Below are 23,723 nucleotides of genomic sequence, written 5' to 3'. Positions count from 1 at the left end.
GCATTTTTCTTTCATGAAAGCGTCAATTGCAATTGCCAAGAGAACCATACAAAATGCTAATGCTCTGTTTTGCAGATGCCTAAAAATGAGCTTATCTCATTTTAGTTAACGGTAATCATGTATTAGAGATCAAGATATCTATAATACATAGTTACTGTTAATAAAAATGAGATGAGCTCATTATGCAATAGAGATAATATCTAATATATAATTACTGTTAACTAAAATGAGATAAGCTCATTTTTAGGCATCTGCCAACAGGGCCTAGATTTACATTTTAAACACTAATTTAAATGATGAGAAAAAGAAACCCAAAGAACGCAACATAGAAAAGGACAATAGAGAATATAAATAAAAACATGTACACATACAACGATTGCGCTATGATGTCAATTTACAGAATCAACTGCTCCATGCAAAAATGCATGCATGCTCCAAAAACACATGTACCAAACAAAGCACATAGAGACTATAGGTTCCCAATATTAGCAACAAAAGGCACAAGCCGCTTGTAATCCCTCCGCCTACCGAGTGCGCATGTGTCGAGAACCCGCCCAAGAATCAATCGTGTGTTTTGCAATGCCACTTCCCTTGGTGACAACCCTGCTTCTGGACCTCCCCCCTGCGCTGCTGCCCCTACCGGGCCACCACTGAATGCTGACCCTGTTGCAAACTGCATTGGTCCACTCCTGGCTTTAAATGAGCTCTGAGGTGCAAGCATGTTAATCGATGCTCTCTCTTCACTGGCACCAAGCCCATTCTCAATTGACCCTGGCTCATGTGTGTGGCCCCCAGTCAAGCTGCTACAGCTTTGCAAGAGGGCTTCCAATACACTCAATGCTTCCCAACACAATGTGCTCTCTACCAGCTGTGAGACAATCGCATACATATGCGGACTCTGGGTTGCATCCATGGGCGTATGCTGGAGCAGCGCCTTCAGCAAGAGCAGGATCACACGCTGGTACTCAACTGGCCCTTTCTCCAGCAGCCGCAGCAAGTGACCGAATGCCAGTGCCGAGTGCTGTGGGAACCACTCAGTGCACATCAGTGGTGATACGCAGGCCAGAAGATTGGTGATGCCGGTAATCTCACCGCGAGCATAAGCTAAAAATACAACAGCAAGTTCATCCAATGATTTCGCTCGGCACCAAAGTGAAATGTTGGCTGCAACGGAGCATGCTTTCTGGTATTGCTGTTGGAGCGGCGAGGCCAGCCCAGGCACTGAATCCTTGTTGAGCTGCAGGCATAGCCAGGGCAACAACCCTGTGATGTGCATCAGGAGACGTGTCTCTGAGTTGCCAAATATGGAGTCGCACGAATGGAGTGTGATCCGAGAGAGCACCTCGATGGCGGACCCATGACTCACGGTTGACATGAGCCCTTTTAGCACAAGAGGCTGCACACCCTCAAAAGCTGGCACTTTCCCACTTTCAGGCGGGGCGTCACCACCTGTCCTTGATTCCATCCGTTGGAACTCCCCCACATCACAAACACTGGTGTCAAGCTCATCACGAGGCATGCTTGACAAGAGCACGTTCTCCGTCGTCCTGTCCCGGAATGACAGCCGATCGATCACACGGGCAAACAGCTCAAGTACCTGGCAATAGACATGGACGAAATCTGTGTGCATCATTGCAACACATCCCCAGAAGAGCTGTGGGTAGAGTATCACCTTCTCTGGCTCCATGTTCTCCACCATGACTTGCAATGTCAGCAGAATCTCCATGGCGAAGCCCAGAACGGCTGGGACTGGATTGGCTAAGCACCTGTGCAGGCAACGGAGGAGTGACACACAGGTGTCGCTAGTAACGGTGGGCCGCAGTGCACGATAGATCTGATGCGAGCGGCAGGCAAGGTGCCTCGATGTGCACTCCATGGCCCACTTGAGTGCCTCAGCTCCCCATGTCTCACGCAGGTCCCCTTGAAAGAAAATAGCATCAACCATGCTCAATACAAGCGCTGACAATAGTGCAGCACTAGGGAGCTCAGTCCGTGTAAGTGTGGGGTCCTCGTTTTCCCACATCATGCTGCCACGTTTCGACTGCACATATTTGATCAAGCTTATGACCTGCTGCTTGTTCTCCCCATCACTGTTCTCAACCTCGTATAGCTCCAAGTGCCTACCAGCAAGCGAGTACAGCAGATTCACGAGCAGATGCTGACAATGTTCAAGCACGATATCCTCCGAACTGTCCATTGAAACAAATGTGACATGAAACAGCAAAGGCAAGTGCCCACGGAAATCCTCGTCATTCTCATAAGCAATCTCTGCAAGTAGAATCAATGCTATGTCTGCACGAGATAGCGAATGCTGAGGCTGCCCAGCCAAGGCAGATGAGAGCTCACCAGCGTTGACCCCATGAGCTGCGCTGCCAGAATGCAACATGTCCTCACCAGAGTTTGGTGTATCGATGAGGTAATCTCCACTGTCCCGTGACACATGCCGACTCCGCAAGCTCCCTGTTGAGCTACGGACCCCCATCAACGGCCCTGACATGTTCATCATCGATGGGAGGAGCTGTCCCGATCGGCCAGTGGCAGAGCTGACAATGTTCACATCTGGAGGCATTGGGCTCAGCGGGCCAGAGATGCTCCGGCCTGTCACAGCTGCAGTCCGCCAGCTCAGGCTCCCGCTTGTGTTCCTGAGTGGGCCGTCGAGGGACCCACGCACGAGCAAAGGTGACATGTGGGGCTGGCTATCCACAACAGCAGCAATTTGAGCTGCTGTGGGCCCTTGAGAGAACTCCAATACAAAATTTCCAGTAGCATCGCCCTTACTCACACTGGGCCTAACTGGCTCTACACTGTCCTCCAGCATTCTCTGAGACAATTCATACACCAAGTGATCAATAGTCTGCTGTGGGCATATACGTGCAAGATACAAACTCACACGTTTTGCAACCGAAAAGTAAGTAGCGAATGCTCCACTTATTTCAGCCGAGGTATTTGAATCGCAATCTTCGATGCCTTTAGTGATCAAAAAATCAAGAACAGGAATAATATTCTTGGGTGTGCTAGCAATCGTACTCCACAGCTTCTCAATTTCATCAGGGAAATGATCGCCATGCCGCCATGTCACGTAGTAAAGGCTTTTTAAGAGTCTTTCACTCCATCCTGATTCCCAGAGTGTCAAGAAGTTGAGGTTTTCAATCCATGGTGCGATGCATGTTAAGACCTGATGTTGTGCAATTATGTCAACAGCGTCCAGCTGCCGTTGCATGATTTCCTCACATAGGTACTTGCTCAGATCAGGATGGTCTTTGGCAAGTTTGGATGAGAGCTTGTATTGGAACTGTTGGTAGGAGTCTGGGAGATTGCCAACAACAGCGGCCCGATAACGGCCTGCTCCGTCAGTGCCCTCAGCAGCCCATTCACGGGCAGAGAGTGTCTCGAGCATTTGAAGGGCATCATCGCGGATTTGCCTCGATGGGTCTACCACCTTGTAGAGGATCAAGCTCAGGAGCCTCTGGATTTCGCATTTTGGGATCTCTTGGCGCATGTAGACTTCAGCCAGCACACTGAAGTAGCCATCTGCTATGGAAGCATCTGAAGAGTAGCACTGGAAGGACCAGAAAATTGATCAGTCATCCAAAGTACTACCATTAAAACGAAAAGAAAAATATTAATAACTAAGATGTTAGAACTTTGAATTGAAAATAAAGGGAGGAGATCCAATCAACCCAGGAGGATAAGGATGTAATTTTCAGGTTTATACCATGCATTTCTCATATGCACCTTTCATTCATCATGAGCCTCTGTGAGAGGACCATAGGCCAAAAATCACAATGATCGGACAATCTTAACCATGAAAAACATCATACAAAAACTCATTAACCAGACTTTAGTGAGTTTGGTATATGAATTTTTAAATGGTTAGGATTGTCCAATAACTGTAAAATTCCTTCTATGACACATTCGTGTCTACAAAATGTGGATCATCACACATGTACCAAGTGTATGTTATAGAAAGTGGGAGTCCTCCCAGGTGGATTGGATCTCCTCATACTGAGAACTCCTTAATAATCATTATTGTGTAAGCATGGGTTGCATAAACTCCAGCCTGGCTGTCGGTCTTCAGGATCCTACAAGCCAGGGGCCGATCTGGGGCCTAAGTTTCAGGTCCATCAGTCAGCCAGGCCTTCTTTTTCTTTTTCGTTGATGAATTACAAAATGCCATGAGGAGAGAGATAGCAAGTCAGAGGCAAGAATTATTTACATCTGGGGAAAATTCTCTCTTAAACACAGATAGGCATTGATACGGAGGTATTCAATAATGGTAACGGTGGCTGTTACTGTTACCTGTTTTCTTTTCTATCATTTCTTTCTTTCTTCTTCTTTTTCTTCTTATTTATTTATTTATTTATTTTTATTTATCTTTTTAAAAAGAAACCTGTATTGGCCTGTAACAGACCATTACGGGCCATTTTTTCGTAACAGCCGTTACGGCCCCATAAAGCTTAACGGTTCCCACCGTTATGGTTACTAACAGCCATTACAAAACCGTTTTTGATTACCTTGTTTGGCGCCCCTTCACTAATAAATCAGCGAAATCATTGGCCAGGCCTAAATTTCAGGCCCGATAATAAACTTTTCATGCCTGGACCGAGGTATGACAGCAATATCTACTGAGGCCTGGCCAAGCCGGGATCCAGCTCTATTCCTAATTGCTTTTACTGTTAGTTAGTACGGTACAATAAAAGAATGAAAAAAGAATGAAATGTCAAGGTACCTGGTCAATGCAAGCATGAAATAGTTCCAAATTTGTCTGAAGAAGATTTTTTAAAGCTGTTTTTGCTAACGAAACCCGGAGATGACCGCCTCTTTGTCGATCCTTTCCGCCAGCAGTTCGCCCTCCCTCTCCAGTGTACTTTCCATAAGATGGTGTTCTTGGATCAGCTGGAGAATATCCAAATGGTGCCCTAGATGAGGGCTCGATGAACAAACTGTTGATCCAGGATACAACTCGGCCACTCATTTTTCTTGCATTATCATCGAAGCAGGGCCCATATAACAGAGAAGCCATAGCATTCATGGAGGCCCATTGAATCGCCTCAACTTGCTCACTCACCTCTTTATCGAATGATATTTTGTCCACAGAGTCCTTTGACCGATTATGCATCGCTGACCTGTAGCGTTCGACTTCGCGACGATAGTCGCTCACACTGTCCTGGCCCCACATTCCACATGTGTCATCACACCACGAGAGAAGAATATCAAAAAGCCGCTTCCGAGTTCTGACATCGAATTTGTCAGATCTTGATTCAACAAAATCAGGAGCTAGGGATCTTAGCACGGAAGCTAATGCAAAGCGCAGAGGCTGCGTTTCTTGGAAGCACTCATTGGGTGATGATGCTATCTGCCTGGTTGTTTCGTCAACGAATTTCAAATAATGCAGACGGAAAATAGGTTTATGCCGCAGCATTCCTGGCCACATATTCTCTGCTACTGTGCGATAAACATTCGCAATGTGAACACGGAGTTCTTCACGGCGGGCCTTTTGATTCTGCAAGCATAACAAATTAATGATGAATGCATTCCACAATTTTGGATTGAACATTCAGAAAACTTCCAGATGTGGCAATACGGATGAATCCTTGATCAAAGAATCAGCTAACAAGGCACTAACCATCCACCAAGTAGCCAATTAACCACCTCTTTATTTTTTGTTTTTCGGTTAATGGTAAGCACCTGATAATGGAAATAAAAAAACAGTGCCCTCTGGCCAGGAGCGTTCAAAATCTCCAAATTTTGGGCAGGTTCTCATGATACATTCAAAATTTGGGGATTCTATTTCTCTTTTCGAAGGCCAAATTTTGGGGGTTTTCTTGGGACACTTTCAAGTAATTCTGGGAAAATCAGGTCCTTGGATGCTTTCCTAAATATATCCTTTGCCCAGGCAGTTGGCGCACTGATATGGTTCTTTATGACCTTGCTAAGGAAGGGACATCGCACTTTCTTTGCTCAGGGTTTCCTACCAGTGTTACCTGGACACTTGTACTTCTAGGATTTTGCTGTTACAACACTTGGGTGACTTGGACACTCCTGGAAAGTCTTCAGATGTGTTGAACACTTCAAGCGAGGTGTCCAAACAGTTTTTCTGCCTTTTGTTATGTAAAATTCTTCAGTCAAACCCATTGTTCCAAGTATTGGCGATATCATCGATGATACCACGGGTACAATCAGTATCGCTAGCTTGGCAATACCGATAACACTATTAGGGGTGTCTGTTCTTTCAATTTCCACTGTAAATGGTGGTAAATTGATAATAATTACATTTTCCCACCGTTTGAAAGAAGAGGATTCATCTGGTGAATTGTGCCTTAATTATATCTCGAAAAATGTGTTGGCCCGGATGGAAATTATGTGAAGATAATCGGTGAGTTCCACTGTGATGTGTGGTTCTAATCCATGACGTTCATCTGATTTAACATATATTTTTGGGGTGTGAGCCCAAAAATGAGGCAGATATGAAGCTGAAGTGGGCCACACCACATGAAACAATTGTAGTAATGACATCCACTGTTGAAAACTGAATCCTTGCTAGAGGCCCCAGTGATGTTTATTGGTCAGCCAGCCTGTTGACAAGATCATGTATATACAGATAAAAGTAAAACACAAAATTCAGCTTCATCCAAAATTCCTATGGCCCCAAAAAGTTTTCAACGGTAGGCGTTCAAATGCCACTGTTGTCTATATTGTGATCCATTCCAAGCATGGTACAGCCTTATTTTTGAGTTCATGCCTTAAAATGAGCTGCTAAAACAGATGAACAGCTTGGATAAACCACAAAAATCACAGTGGACCCCACGTTTTTTCACCTTTTCTCGATTTTAGGGACAACAACCTTCATATGGCAACCTGTCAATGTCAACATTGAAAATGCTGTCGGAATTACTTATGTAAATAATTATTACTTATTTGCAAGTATTTATAAAAGGTAAACTAAAAAAAACATTCACGTAGTATTAGAAATTCCAGGTATCGGTGATATATCGCAAAGTATCGCCAATGTATCGCAAAAAATTTTACTGTACAAATTCTAGATGTTGCTCGTGTCGCCAATGTATTAGCAATATTATTGATAATATTGCCACTATACCACTCTATAAAATTCCATTTCAAATTTTTTTTTATGGGTCATGGTTGTATGATGAAATGCATGTAGGTATGTGTATATGTATGCATGCATGGATGTAAGTATGGATGTAACCATGGATGGTTGGATGGATGGATGGATGTGTGTATGTATGCATGCATGCATGGCTAGATGGGATGGATCATGCATGCGTGTTTCTATGTGTTATTGACGTATGTATGGATGCATGCATGCATGGATGGTTGGTTGGTTGGATGGATGGACCATACATGTGAATTTGTATGTATGTCTGTGCACGCATGGATGGATCCATCATTTTCCCCATGTTTCCTTAATGTTTTCCCGAGTCAGGGTACATGCTTTTAAGCCTCCATTAAAGGAACTTATTACGTATACATCTTTTTTGCTATTATTTAATTCCTAAATATGCAAATATGTATATTTTTGCATCTGCTAAAGAATCATTGAGAAATTCCATCATTTCTCCCATGTTTCCCCAATGTTTCCTAAAGTCAACGTTACATGCTTTTAAGGTCTCACTAAGGTAAAACTTATCATGTATGTGTCATTTATGCAATTATTTGATTCATAATATGCAAATATGTGTGTTTTAGCTTCTCCTGAAATTCCATTCAGAAATTCCACCATTTTCCTCATTGTCTCCCCAAGTCGACATTACATGCTTTTAGGGTCCCACTAAGGGAAAACTTATTATGTATGTCTTTGGGGCTGTACACGAGCCAAGCTAGCTCAAAAAGCTCGCTCAGCTTGGCTTGATCTAGCTCGGCTTGAACGACGGCTCGAAGTGAGTCAAGCTTCATATGAACCAGCTCGTTTTGAAAATGAGCCGAGTTTGAGCATAGTGGAGCTTGACTCGATTCGACTCGAACTTGGCTCGGCTCGGCTCGACTTGAATATTATATATATATATATATATATATATATAATACAATATAATATAATATTTAAAAATAAAAAAAGTTATAACTTAAACCCTACCCTACCCGTCCGTCCCTTTCTTACCCTTTCCCCTCCTTACCCACCCCGTCGCGCCCGATCTCCTCTCTTACTCTCTCTTGCACCCAAGCTCCACAGTCTCTCTCTCTCTCTTAGCACTAACAATAAGGTACCTCTATGGCTCTACCATATATATATATATATATATATATATTGAATATTTGATTTGGGGGTTGGGTCAGTTGGGTCGAGTGGCTGGGTTGAGTCGGGTGCTAGGTTGGGTCAGGTCGGGAGCTGGCTCGACTCAACTCAATCCACTAGCTCGCCTCGAAAGGTTAGGCAAACAAGCCAAGCTCCAATGGTAAGCTCGAGGCCGAGCTCGAGGTCGAGCTCGGACAAGTCAAGCCAAGCTTGGCCCACCTCGACTCGGCTCGATGTACAACCCTATGTGTCTTTTCTGCAATTATTTGATTCCTAATATGCAAATATGTGTTTTAGCAACTCCTAAAGTTCCATTCAGAAATTTGACCATTTTCCTCTTGTTTCCCCAATGTTTCACTTAGTTAGGGATGCATTTCCTACTATCAACAATAATATCGGCAATATCGATACATGTTTCTGTATCCCCAGCGAGCGATGGTGTAATGATACTAATTCTACGAATGATGGTCAAACCAAAGATCTCTCCCTCTTAACGCTTAAGCTTGCCCCTATTTTCTTGTTCTTGAAGAAACTACCTGTAAGGCTTCCTCGTTGTCTCTGGATTCTTCCTGGTTGTCTCTAGATTCCAGTTCATTTTCCATTACTCTTTAAACTACTAGTAATTTGTTCTATTACTATTTTTAGTAGTTTAATCGATTATTTGTTAGTTTAAACTACTAGGAATTGGCTTCTTTTTTTCTTTTCTTTTTTTGGAAAGTTAATGAGATTTTATTAAAAGGAAAAAGGCCAAAAGGGCTAGAGAGGTAATACAAATGCTCAATCCTAAACAAGATTAAAAAAAGATGCACTCAATGAAAGCCCAAAAAATAAAGAAACCCACTCCAACACATTTGATTTCGCCCTTCCAAAGACTTTTATACTCAGCCCACTCTTGTTCTAAAAGCATCAATTATTTCTCTCTCAAAGAGCCCAAAAGCTGGCCAATAAAGCTAACCTCTATATCGTCCTTCCTTTTTCTTTTCTTTTTCTTTTTCTTTTTTTTTTTTTTTAATAGAGCCAACTCCATGTCACACAAGAAAGAAGACCTCGATAGTCCTCGACATCACCCATGAAACTTTGAAGGGTAAGAAAGGCCCTCACATTGAAAACTTTTCAATATTGGTATTATATCGGCTGAGACAGCCATATTGTATCCGTATCGGCCAGATACGATACGTGCTAAATCAGCATAGCCTAACAAAATGAGCCATATCAGCTGAAAAGGGGCATATCAGCACCAATATGGACTAATACAGACTAATATGCCTATAAAGACTCAATTTTGATTTTGATTTTATTTTTTTAATTCCACTCACGTTTCCTCTTCTTTTTTCATTTAAACCATGAAGGACGTATAGAAAGTCATTTTACGCCATATCCAAACTTATTTTGGGATCAAAACAAATGATTTGACAGGGATTCCACAAATGAAATGAAGTGGACCATTATAAGAAAAATCGAAAAGAAGGGTAACCCTTCACTTTCTTTTTTGTGTTTTGATCTTCTTTTTGTAGCATTTTAACGTAATGCGCCATAATTACCAAATTGTGCTTGATTTTTGTTCAATTAGGGCCCATTTAGTTGAGTTTCAATACTCAACATGTCAAACTGACAGACAACATTCATATCAAAGAATGGTCTGATACACTATTATATGCATATCCAAAATACAAAAGAATAATAATTAAAAAAAAAAAAAAGAATAAAAAGAAAATATAAAAAGAAAGATGGATTCTCAATTATCACATTTTTCTCCTTTTCTTTCCTTCATAGTTCCCTTAATTCTTTAGCTTATTTTTAAAAAAATAGATATGGGCTAATATGGCCTGATACAGGCCATAATTATCAAATTATGCTTAATTTTATTAAACTAGGGCCCATTTAGTTGAGTTTCAATACTCAACATGTCAAATTGACAGACAACATTCATATCAAAGAATGGTCTGATACACTATTATATGCATATCCAAAATACAAAAAACAATAATAATAATAAATAATAAATAATTTAAAATTTTTAAATTTTTTTTTAAAAAAAGAATATATATATATATATATATATAAAAAGATGGATTCTCGAATATCACATTTTTCTCTTTCTTTCCTTGATAGTTCCCTTAATTCTTTAGATTAATTATATATATATATGGGCTAATATGGTCTGATACGGACTGATACTAATAAATGATGGCTCATACCATATAATTTTTTGGCCAGGCCGATATGTACCTCAATACAAATATTCAGAACCCTGCCCGAACTACTTTGGCAAACAGGCTATGAATGGTACATGATCAACTGACTTTGTCTCTTGTGCGCACAAGAAACCAATGTTGGGGATGACCATCGACCTCTTCCATAGATTATAGATAGTGAGCACCTTATTCCTTCCCACCAAGTAAAGAAGGAAGGAGGTAGTGCCACAATATGGTGGTGTGACTACAACGCACACCTGTTGAAGATTGGGAAATCAAACCATAGGAGGAACAGGCAAAAAATCTCCTTGGGTTATCCTTACTCCACACCAATGTGTCCTTCTCTCCTCACGAAGGGTGGAAGTCTTGAAGCTAGGTCAAAAGCCGAGTAAATCCTCGAACTTGCTCATTGTATAAGCAACCATCTTCTATAGGCCAGATGTCGAGTAATGATTCCCTAACCCACCACCCCCATTTCTTGACACTGTACTTGCTTGCAATCATGGTTCTCCATAAACTCCCTTCTTTTGTTCCAAATTTCCATGACCATTTACCTAGCAAGGCAATGTTCACAACCTCCAACCTTCTAATACATACTCCTTCCACGTAAGTTTTGCACACTTCTCCCCACTAAAAGTAAAACTTAAGGTTTACTGCAACACCTTGCCAAAGGAAGTCCCCCCTAAATTTCTCTAACCTAGCCAACACTGACTTTGGACATTTAAACAATGACATGAAGTAGAGAAGCAAGTTCGACAATGAAACTTTAATAAGTGTAATCCTACTGCCCAACAAAAGATGTTTACCCCTCCTTGACAACTTCATTTCCATTCTTTCGATGACCTTGTCCACAAGTGCTTCACTAGTTTTCCCACATAAAGCGGGGGCTAAGATACATTGACGGAAAGGACTCAACACAACACCCAAAGACCGCTGCCAACCATGCCACCTCTTTCGACATTCGAATCCACAAGAGTTTACTTTTAAGGATATTAACCCAGATGCAGACACCAAGCCATTCAAAGTATATCAATGCAGGAAGCGTGCACTACCCGTGTCAATGTGGTTAGATGACGAGTATGGGTCAGGTCTCTAGAGATTGAAGACCTTACACATGTGTTTGTGACATGTGTAAGTTGCTTGAAGGATACATTTGGACTGTTGGATCGCGAGGATGGAGTGATTGAACCGTTGGATCGTCACGGCCAACCTTCATTGCGCCACCTTCATGGTGCTATATCGGGGCCCGTCGAGCATCTTGGATTTGAATTTAGTTTATGAAAATTTGATTTATTTGAGTTTTGAGACTACATACAATATTTGTGCGAATTTCGTTAAAAAAAAAATAAAAAATAAATAAAATAAATAAAAAATTTTAGTAGGGGTATTTTGGTCATTTCATATAATTACGAATTTATAAGGGTGTTTTACCATAAACCTAAAGGATGCCATGTTATATTTATGAAAAGAAAGAGAGCTTTTGCTTCTGACGATTTCGCTTTCAACTTCTAGTGATTGGAAGAGGGCGCAAGGCCCAGGGAAGTGATTTCTCATCCTCTACTTCTCTCTCCTTCTTTCTTTTCTCAGGGAACTTTTTTCTTTAAACCTTTCTTCATTTTCTCCTAAAATATTTAGATCTAGAAGCTGATCTTTTTTTTTTCTTTTTCTTTTTTTAATCTAAATCATTAGATTTTGGAAGATTTTCATCCCCCACATTTACATATTTTGACCTTCTTCAAATCCCATCACCCAAGTGGTAGACTGAGTGAAGATACCTCATTTCAACACTGAGGTCTTAGTATCGATTCCCTAGTGGGGGTGGCTAACAGTGTGGAGTGTGTACTGACATGGGGTGTGTACTAACAAGCTAACCAAAAATAATAATAATAAATCCCATCATCCAAAGCCTTATATTTAAAGAACCATCAATTTTTTCCTGAATTTTCCAGATTTCCTTGTCTAGAAAATTCCTATTTTCTGAATTAGAAAATCCACTTGGATCGTTAGACGAACCTATTGCAAGACGAAAGTTCTATCTTTCGCCGGATTCGACTAAATTCAAATTTTGAAGTTCAATACTACGTGTTTGTGACGGATGGTCATGATCATTGTTGCATTAACCTTATTTCTTTCTTGTGTTTATGATGTATAAAGATGATTTTATTTTATTTTATTTGTTGTTAAAGATTGCATAAATCTACTCCTTTCAAATACTACATTCATTTAAGGTTGGATTAGGCAGTCCTACATCAAACCCTCAACCCTGACATAACTTCAAAGCACCTCAAGATCATCCTGATCTTCCTCAAACGATCCACCATGACTTCTTACGCCTCGTAGAAGATGAAGGTATTGTTAGCTAATGGGAGGTGAGAGATCTAAAGCTCAGGGTTTTCTACCTTGAACCCATTAATAAAACCCAATTGATCTCATGCTAGAGGTGATCGGGAATAGGCTGTTAATGAAGACCACTATTACTAATGCACAACTCATCACGACCTTCATATATAACCATACATGGTTATTAGCCACAATGCGCAAGAAGTGTGGTGGGGATATAGTGTGCCCTGGGGCAACGCGGTTTGCCACAAATTATATCACCCTTAATAGCCTCCTCAAACACAAGCAAGGGCTACGAGAGCTTTTCACTTCTCATGACTACACAATTTGGGCTAAGAAGGGGAATAGAGGTAACCTGGAGAATCAAAGAGCTCATATTGTGCCATTCGTTCTGGCATCACGAATCCATCGATGGGGTCATTGTATTCCTCCATACAATTGATGAAAGAAGCTATCCAAGCTAAAGCCCCCAACGCATTTAAGTGGGTGCATGCAATAATAGACGACCGTTGGGAGAGGGCACTTTCCCACCCACTACATAAGGCTGGTAAGTACTTATATACTTCTTTTTGTTTATATGCTCTAGTACTTTTCTATTAATGTCTAAATATTTGAATCATGTTGGTTTTCAACGTATTTCCTAAATCCAAAATACCATTACAACAAGAATCTCTATGCTGACAATGAAGCGAAGAGGGTTGTATATGAAGTGTATGAGTACTTATTCCCTAACTATCCATGGAAAGGCACATTCAGTACTGAGGTAAATATATTTTACACCTACATTCTCCATATCTGCATCTTAATGATTCCATACTTACACTTGCTACTATATGCCATCAATAGATTGTTAAATTCCGCGATGCGATTGGAATGTTCGGGTGTCGGGCCGCAAAGAGGTTGAGGACCACCATGATGCCATGTGAGTAGCTACATTTAAAGTTAGTTTTCATATTATTTTACAAAATTTGAAAGTAATGAAATAACTTTAAAATTTGCAAGCAAATGGTGGGCCATGTACGTGACTGATTGCGAGGTTTTACAATGGTTGGCTGCTTGTGTGCTAGCACAGACAGTCTCCTCCTCACGTTGTGAAAGAAATTGGAGCACATTCTCCCTCATCCACACAAATAAGCGCAACAGACTGAGGTACGACTGACTTCATAAGCTAGTGTATTGTCACTACAATATGAAGATATGAGAGCAGCTACTCCGATCCGAAGGAAGAAGAAAAGCACAGGAGGACCCATTGAATCAGATGGCGGTCGAACAACATTCATTTATTGAGGACGAGGACGATGATCTAATTTACTAGTGGGTTAGGTCGGATGACTTGGATATTTCGAAAGGGCAACCAGAGGAGCCACATGTTGCAGAGGAGGCAGCAGGACAAGAGATCAATGTTGATGCACATGTGGAGCAATAGAGATCTCCTAATGAGGCATTCGACTTATTGGCGAGAAGTCCGGTGGACAGTCCGCGGCAGTCACTATCACACAAGACTGGTGGTAGGGAAACATTGTCCGATACCGAGACAGTGATGCGGCGGGTGGATCTGGTGATGGTGATAAATCTAATGACAGTGATGGGGGGTGATGGTGACTCTGGCAACAGTAACAATGATGGTGACAGGGATGGTGTCGGTGAGGGTGTGGGTCAATCTCAAAGGCCTCTTAGCCCTTTCACTGGGGAGAGGGATTTCGATCATGCTACAAAGGACCCTGACCTTGGTTCTTGTCCAGAAAGACCACGGCCCCATCTTATCTACAATAAGACATACGAGCACTAAAAGTTACAAAAGAAAAAGCAAACACAAGCTTTCTAATTTTGAGGAGTTCCTGACAAAATGCATGAGAGACACGAGCATTTGTGGGAAGCGAGGTGGATCTAGTTTCGGTTCATGGACGAGGGAGGGGAGCTTGGGTTACAAGCCACAACATGGATATGGATCACAGATATAAGAGAGTAGCTCGAGTTCTATGTCACAGTATGAGTATGGATACGGAGCTAGTGGATATGCAGGGAGCGACTCCAACAATTATGGATCATCATTTTTCGACTAAGGTCAGGATTTCATGTCCACATACGAGTAGGTATATGGGCAGCAATATGGATATGGAGGGCAATATGGATACCCAGTAGCTCCATCTATATGCCCATTCTAGATCCATATCAACCACAGACTGTGACTATTACACAGTACCCATGAATGAGCATATTAGTTTAGTTCGGAGAGGATGAGTACCAAAGTTATGTCAGGGAGTATCTTAATTGACCTGGGCACAGTACTGTTGATCTGTGGATGAGCAGTGTTCTTTCCAGCCCCGTTGAGATGGAGACGATGATTGCGAGCCACCGCGTAACTCTATGTGGGTCTAGGCCATAGCCAATCACATCATTGGTAGGTATATTTTATAATTTCTACTATATCTTTTGCTTTTGAATGCATTGGTTGTGTTTTCATACATGTCTTAATACATTTATAAATGTTATGCATCATATTTGAATATAGTTGTCTTAGTTCAATCGGAGAGCGCATAGCTTAGGACCCTATACAAAGGAAACCTATTATGTGCACTTCTTTTTTAAGATTTTACGATTTAAAAGTGTATGTTAAGGTCTTTTTTTAATAATCCCTGAAGTTTCATTGAAAAATTCAACCATTTTCCCAATGTGATACAGGACCGATGCATGAACCAAATAACATGTGAGCAAGTAGCAAAGTTAAGACAATTAACCAAAAAACACAAGCATTGCCATAATCATCACGAATCCCATGAAAACCAAAAGAACACCATGCATGATCCTAGCCTAAGTTACCAACATCATCACACAAGATCATTAAATAAAACGAAACTAGGATCTAATGGATGTAGGGACATCCAATTAGCATAGGGTATAGTCTATTTCAAAGTAGAAGACCTAATACAACCTAGGGTAAAATTAAGGTTTGGGTAATTTAGGAAAGTAGGAAAGTTATGGATTTTAGGTTTGGGGTTAGGGTTTCGGCAATGGAAGAAAATGGTTTTAATATAAGGATAATGGAAAGCCAAATGGGGCAAGGTGTGGTCGTAAGGCCAACCCAATTTACCTGAAGGATTCACATGTGTGGTCGTACGGTCACACGTGTGGCGTGTGATGGACGGGTTAGGTCAGATAGGGTTTAGGGTTGTGGATAGGTAAAGGAAAGAGGTGTTTATGAAAGGATGAAGGCTTATGATAAGAGAATCGAAGGATCCGAAGAAAATACCTTGATTGAGGAGAAAGGAGAAGATGGTGTGGGGATAGATGGAGACCTCACACTTTCGTTAATGAAAATTAGTCTCGCACCAATCTCCCTTCCAAATCGCATAAAAGTATTTTCAAATAGCATGAAGATGGAAGAAGAAAGCAAGAGCTTCTCTCTCTCTCTCTCTCTCTCTCTCTCTCTCTCCTTTTTTTTTTTTTTAAATCAAAAATCCCATGAGGGAGAGGTTCACATGCCCACCCTATTTTATAGCTTCAAGAAAGTTCAAAATTTACAATAAACACCCTGTTTTGTGAAATTTGACGAAAATAGCCCTAATCTAACTAAAATCAAATAGAAACACTCTTAATGGTGCTCAAACATAACATAAACAAAACTAAATCCTATAAGCTGATAAAATCTAAGAAAACTAGTGTGGACGATACACAATCAATGGTCCGATCATGTGATCCAACGGCTCGATCGTCATGTCCCTCCAATCCAACGGTCTGGATCATTCCATAAAGCAGCCCATGTGCATCTTCCTAGTCTGGGGTCTTTCAGATGCTCGCACATGGGGTCTTCAGCACAATCGCGGGCGCTCGTTTAGCCACAGGGAAATCAATGTGGCCCCACCTCCTCCTTTGATACGTACGCAAGGGTGTACGTGACATGATATCCCCATCACAATGTTTCCCCATGTTTCCCAAAAAGCGATAAATTACACGATACAAACGATATATCTCGTGCGATAACCGATACGTATCTGTATCCCAAGGGTGTGATACATTGTGTGATACCGATATTTCGAACATTGATCAAAGTAAATAAATAAAATGAAAAAATAGAAAATATAAACAAAAATATAAGTAGATGGTAAAAATAAAGAATGGGAGGCCACAAGTGACAGATAAAAATGTAAGGTTAGGAAGCATATTTTATAAGAAAATTTGGGTATTTCAAAATAAGGTAGAAGGACATTTCTAGGAAAATATTAGGATATTTTCGTGACACCAGGAGTTCTAGAGAAACTTTGAAAATATTAGGATTTTTTTTACAAGTCATAATTTCATAAAATGGGAAGAAAAGAGATCATCATAAAGAATTACAACAAGACCAAAAAGAATTGAGGGCTATAGGAACAAACACAAAGGATTTTAGAGATAGCTCCAAAAATAACATTCAATTTTGGCTATCTTGAAGACCTCGTGCGATTTCTAGAAATTCTAGAAGCATCTCTCATTGCGCTCACCGCAGATTGACCATAACACAATTGGAAACGAGTCTCCAAGGGATTCTCCCTTTGGGGCTAATCCCATCCCTATACCACCATGAGAAAAGAACCTTTATGGATCTCGACATCATCTAGCAACACTGAACAACTCTTGAAATCGACCCAAGATATTTCTCTCTTGATGAGCAATGAATAAACAAGCGGTTCACACTTTCCATTTCCCACAAGCATATGATATAGACATTAGGAATGATCACGTCTCTTTTAAAGATTGTCCATGGTAAGCACCATGTACTTCCCCACTAACCACACAAAAGCCACCACCTTGGGAGGGCCTCTATAGTGCCAAACCTCCTCTGTCGGGTCCCCCACTATCCTCCTACCTTGAGTAACAATAGCATCATAGAATGATAGGACCAACATTCACCCATTCTTCTCCCATTTCTACACCCACAAATTCTGCTCTTCTGAATCACCACCTCCACCATCATCTAAGCCTTATCCCAATTAATTGGGGTTGGCTTTAATTGGGTTGGCTTCGAAGTAATGCAATTTTTTCTTTTTCTCTCTTTCTTTCTTTCTTTAAAAAAAAAATTAATTAATTAATTTTTTTTAAAAAAAGACGATAATTTCATTGATAATTCCAATAAAACAACATTAAAATCAGCACTATAGAAGGTGACTCAATTGTCACTCCATGCTATAAAGTGCACATAAAAAAAAAAAAAAAGAAAAGAAAAGAAAAAAAAAAAGAAAAAGAAAAGAAAACTTAGAATGCACGGCTCTGTCTCCCTGATCCTATTCATTAAAAACCAGTGACTCCCAACCACTTCTTATCATTGCAACAGAGGATCCAGTGAATTCAGGAGTCACTATGACCCACTTGATACAATACCAAATAAGATAGCTGTAATTGAAATAGTTTTATCCATAAATGTTCTATCATTCCTCTCATTCCAGATTCCCCATGTAATTGCATCAGGGATCAGGGCTCATTTTCTTTTACCACACACAGAAAACAGGCCTGAGGTCCATCCAGATATGACCTCTAGCAGGGATCTATTCATCACCTAGATGATCTTGAATTGAAGTGATACTCAGTTACTCACACACCTTGCTGATTGGCAATGAAGAAATAAATGGTCCGCTGGTTCCTCACTTCGTCTGCACATGACACACATTCGCCATTGCAAACTTCCTTTTCTTTAACTTGTAAACGTAAGGATTTACTGGTGATGGCTAACCACGCAAATGCTTGAACCCCGGGAGGAATAGGGGCTCTCTAAATTTTTTTCGCATGTGTAATGATTCACATAGTTAGAAATAAATTGACTTTGAGGAAATCAGCCATTCCTTTGCCACTTACAATATTTGACGTCCTCTCTTGAGATCCCAATACCGATGTCATCTAGAACCCTCATCAAAGCAACAAAATCATTAGTTTCCTCATTTAGATTCTTTGCAAAGATATCCTCCACACCAGCAAGCTGCCCACGAAACATTTCCCCACTTTCATTCCATCTGACACAATGGCAAACAAAGATGGGAACGCTATTCTCAATTCCAAGTCTCTAAGCAATCCTTGCAGGATCTGACTCTCATACCTCTGCCCACTGAAAATCTAAATCTCTTTATTAAATAGCCCACTCTATCCAGGATTTGGTTTCCCCTTTGACACTACCTCCTTCCAATTCAGCTAATAGCCTTCCATGCCAATGATCCTGATGGGTTTAATGCCCTTGGAAACCACCCTCCACCTACCGAGTCTTTGTACTTTATATATAACCTCTCCCAACAACGCGTTTGACTCATTCCCAAACCTCACCACCACTTCGCTAAAAGACCCCAATTCTTTCCTTGATTTTTTTCCATTTCACTAAGTGGAACTGATGATCTTCTTCCCGGCCTTCCCACACGAAGTCTCTTAATGAATCTTTTTCAATCCTTCTTGCCACCTTGGCATCTCGTAGAGATATAGAAAGTAGATCAGTAGGTTTGATAAGGCGGCTTTGATTAGACAAATACTTCCACCCAAGAAGAGAAGCTTTCTTCCATTTAAACAAACTTCTCTCCATCCTATCTATAACTGGATCCCAAAATGATGAAGCTTTCACATTCCCACCAATCGGTAGGCCCAGGTACTTCATTGGGAGTTTGTCAGCCCTACATCCCATCACCTTGGCTAAGGCGCACACCTCACCCTCTCCCATACCCACCCCGCAATCACACTTACTCAAATTGATCCTCAAACCTGATACCGCTTCATAGCAATGCAAAACACCTTTGACATGTATCAATTGCCTTTTTGAGGCTTCACACAACACTGGAGTGTCATCTTCAAACTGGAGATGGGTCCTCTGCAACTCCTGCCTACTGACTCCAAAGCCTTTCACCAGCCTTATGAATTGGAGATGGAAGTTGTGTCATACGTTTGACGTCAGCTGCCAACCTGATGCAACCCTCCTTTATCCAAGCTCGGGACCAACAATGAGAACACGACTTCCACAGGCACCATGTAATAGACTATTACATAACGTGTATTACAATCAAGCACTACCTAATAGTCTATACATAGGTTGATTACAATCAATGAGTTGAATCCTCATTTCAAAATAATCAATGAGTTGAATCCAGCTCTGAATATCAGGATATTATAATACTGTTTTTGAAAACTCAGAGGTACTTGTCACTAAGGTCAACATGAGCAAAATATGTACCATGGCCACCATATCACTAACAAACAAATACGTTATGCCACTATATCAATGAGGTGAAAGACTACATTAGTAACTGTTTCAATAAGCAGCAAAGATGGCTACAATAATGCATCTTCAGAAGCTGACTCCATAATTATAAGGGGCAAAGTTTGGAGCTTGTCAGATCCAACCAATTAGCAACCGAAAAAACATCTGAACATTGGAACATGTCCAAGGAAATGGTAATTCATTAAAGATTTTATCAAGTGATAGGTTAAAGGAATTCAAGGGTGTTCTCCAACTATTAAATATTCACTTCTGTTTTTTTTTTTTTTTTTAAAGGATTGGTAAATAATGCATTATTCAAAAGAAAGCCCGGGGCCATTACAACACAAGCACATTACCAAGAAACCGACCAACGAGAAGACGTAGTTTTTTTTTTTTTTTTTAATGTAGATAGTGCTTTAGTAAAGGAAATGCCCGAAGGCACATTACAATGCAGAAACATTACAAAGGAGAACTGACCAATGATAAGTGACAGATCCTTAACTGATGGAGCTAAATAGGCCCGAAGCCTCCAGGAGCAAACGAGATGTTTAACTTGAAAAACTACAGCGGAGACCTGGGCACTTGAACCATTAAAAGAGTGGCTGTCCCTTTCCCCCCAAACAGCCCAAAGAATAGCCATGAAACATAATCTCTGTGAAGCTCCCCGACTAAAGGGACCCAATCTCCAGGCTTCAAAGAGGTAGTGAATAGATTTAGGAATAGACCATGCCACTTTAAAATGATGAAGACACTGGTTGTTCATGGCTATTGCATAGAAGCAATGGATGAGCAGGTGATCCGCACCTTCTGCATCATTCAAACACATGCAGTACCCATTGATTATGATAAAACTTCTCCAGCAAAGCTGGTCAATAGTTGGCATGTGGTTGCTGCCAGCTAGCCACAAAAAAAATACAATGACCATCGAAGAAGCCTTCAACTTCCAAACCCAACCCGTGGGAGCATGTGACCCGTCAAAGTTAGATAATTTTTGGACTATAAGGAAACTTTCATTGAAGGTCCTTATAACCAGACAAGACTGTCCTCCCTGGAGTGAACTATTATGCACAACTAGAAGAAAGCCCATCATGTTTAAAAGTAAGATTCATCAGCTGTTCTTCTGAATAATGGATTCCAAATAACCTGATTGCCCACCAGCTCAAAGAATTTGGCAACCTCAGCTTATTGTAAGCCACAGAATAAAGCTGACCAAGCATCAAACGCAGCAACAATTCTCCACGCCAGCTATTTTCCTTAGAGAATGGAAGATTCTAAAGTCACAACCGCTCTACAACAACCAAAATTCTGTATCCAGAGAACAAGGCCTCCGCCTAGAGGATGCAGAAACTGGATCACTTTTACTTTATGAAAGTATGGTTGTTCCTTTGCATCCAAATAGCCTAAAGAATAGCCATACAACTCTATGCTTGAAAGGACCCAAACTCCATGCCAGAAAAAGATGCAGGATGGAGTTGCCCACACCACATTAAATTGATGAAGACACCAAAACCAAACTGCATATGCATAGGGGCAGTGGATGAGAAGATGATCGATACTTTCCCTGTTTGTCAAACACATGCCGCACAGGTTGACAATTGTCATATTTCTCCATCCAAGGTGATTGACTGTTCAAATGCAACCATGCTTGCTAGCTATGAGAAAGAAACAACCCTCGGAAGCGCCTTTGATTACCAAATCCTGCTCGTGGGGCCACACGATTCGTGGAAGTTGGATAGCTTTCGAAACAGGGAATTTACTGGAATTTTCTGAGAGGGGTCCCATAACCACAAGAGTCCACCTTGGACTGCTCAATCTGAACAGTCACAAGCAGGTCCATCAACCTGAGAAATTCAGATTCTTCAATCTCAGAACAGTTTCTCCTAAATACAAGTGAAGAAATAACCTGATTTAGCAATCTCAGACAACTCCTTGACCTTTGCATACTGGTTTGTGGCCAGGAAAGTCTGTTAAATGGAAATCACAACAGTGTATCCCTACACCAACAGCGTTCCCAGAATCCGGTAGATGACCCATTGCCAATTTCAACAACCATCCCTTGAAAAGATGTTCAATAATCAAGGAGTTAGTTGGGTTTAACCAGCGAAGATTCAACCATTTCTGTTGTCTTAGTTCTAAAAGAGAGAGAAAATCCCTTTCAGTGTCCATTGCGGTCAACTCTCCATCATCTTTCAATAGAAGTTGGGAGATTAATGCTTAGATTGAAAGAGAATAATAGTGGAAGGAGAAGAGAAAGATGGGGAAAAGAAATGTATTAGGGCTACAACCTGTTTCTTATACCTTTCATAAGACTTTTAGGGGTCGTTTGGCACCATGGATTTGGGGGGATTTGAGGGGATTTCAGATCCCCTGGTTGTTTGGCACCATAAAGTAACTGGGGGTTTCAAATCCCCTCAAAGAGGGGGCTTGAAATCCATGGTGAAAGCTTGGATTACATCTAAAATACTTCCAAGAGTTGCATGTGTAACATGTGTGTCACTAAACTATTAATCTATTGGGCACATGACCCACTAATGATATCCCAAAACAATTAGATTATCAATTACATCACTATAATTATTGTAATATGATGATCAGCGCCGTCCAAACATTGTCCATGTAAATCAACGGTTAAAAATTGTTGGTTAGTCACTCGGACATGATCTTGAGCTTGCAGCCCATCTGAGACTTGGAATTTCATCATTTTCGGGGCAAAGTACATATTTTAGAGGGTTTATTATAACCAGTATTTGAACTATTGATACTATCGGCCGATATTATCGTTATCGCTTCGAATCAAAGCGTTGTCCGTAGGTTAGTGCAAACAAAATCTCCGATTTGGAAGAGAAATCCGTCGAAATCTGGAGAAATCCAAGTATTTGGGCAAAATCCAGCGAAATCCTTGCTGAAATCCGGAGAAATCCTCGCCAAAATCCGAAGATATGTGAGATTTAGGAGAGATTTTAGGGTTCCGCAAGGCCGGAACCCTCTCTGCTTCGAAAAAAAGGCGACCGAGCCCTTATTTTTTTTAATGGAAATCGAGTTGGCTAGTGTACTGCACACCACCAAGTCGGCTAATGTGTTGACGTCGCCAAGTTCTGTGGGTCCCATCATGAGGTATGTGTTATATCCAAACCATTCGTCCATTTGGCAAGCACGTCGTAAGGCTTGAGACGAAAAATAAGACAAATCCAAAGATCAAGCGGACCACACTGCAAACAGGAGTGGGAGATTAAACATTTACCATTGAAACCCTTTTGGGGTCACAGGAATTTTGGATCAATATGATATTTGTTTTTCCTCTTCATCCAAGTCTGTGTGACCTAATGAATAGATTGGATGGAAAATAAACATTATGGTGGGCCCTACGAATATTTTAACGGTGAGAATCAGCCCCACTGCTATTTGTGGTGTGGCCCACTTGAGCTTTGAATATGGCTCATTTTTGGGCTCATGATCTAAAATGATCTCTCCAAATGCATTAACAATGTAGATATAATAAATACATTATTGTGGGGCCATGTAACTTTGAACCATTCGTAGCACTCCAGTTGCAAGAGCGTCACTGCCCGTCTTCATAGCGTGGTGGGAAGTGGGATAGCATAGTGAGTAGTGTACTATATAAACTCTGTGGGGCTCACCGTAATTCATGTATTTTATCCACTCCGTCCATCCATTTTACCATATAATTTTATGGTTTTAGCCCAAAAAATGAAGCATATCCAAAGCTCAA

General features: G+C 40.9%; 1 protein-coding gene and 1 long non-coding RNA gene across 6 annotated transcripts in view; both read right to left on the bottom strand.

Moving 5' to 3' along the window:
* Positions 1-326: 326 nt before the first annotated feature.
* The window catches only part of LOC131243018 (uncharacterized), a 100,237-nt gene continuing 76,840 nt past the window's right edge, over positions 327-23,723 (bottom strand). For all 5 annotated transcript variants that reach the window (XM_058242070.1, XM_058242072.1, XM_058242071.1 and 2 more), the window contains 2 exons: positions 4,730-5,503; positions 327-3,559 (listed from right to left, as the gene is read on the bottom strand). In XM_058242070.1, coding sequence (XP_058098053.1) covers positions 470-3,559; positions 4,730-5,503 — 3,864 coding nt within the window. In that variant the 3' untranslated portion in view covers positions 327-469. The remainder of the gene's footprint in view (positions 3,560-4,729; positions 5,504-23,723) is intronic.
* Positions 9,227-10,255, bottom strand: LOC131243020 (uncharacterized). Its single transcript, XR_009169809.1, has 2 exons — positions 9,426-10,255; positions 9,227-9,388 (listed from the first exon to the last, which is right to left on the bottom strand). It is a non-coding gene; the product is annotated as an uncharacterized LOC131243020 (long non-coding RNA).

This window comes from Magnolia sinica, chromosome 4 (assembly GCF_029962835.1).
Source record: "Magnolia sinica isolate HGM2019 chromosome 4, MsV1, whole genome shotgun sequence".
Classification (NCBI taxonomy): Eukaryota; Viridiplantae; Streptophyta; class Magnoliopsida; order Magnoliales; family Magnoliaceae; genus Magnolia; species Magnolia sinica.
This window is presented reverse-complemented; position numbering and strand designations above follow the sequence as displayed.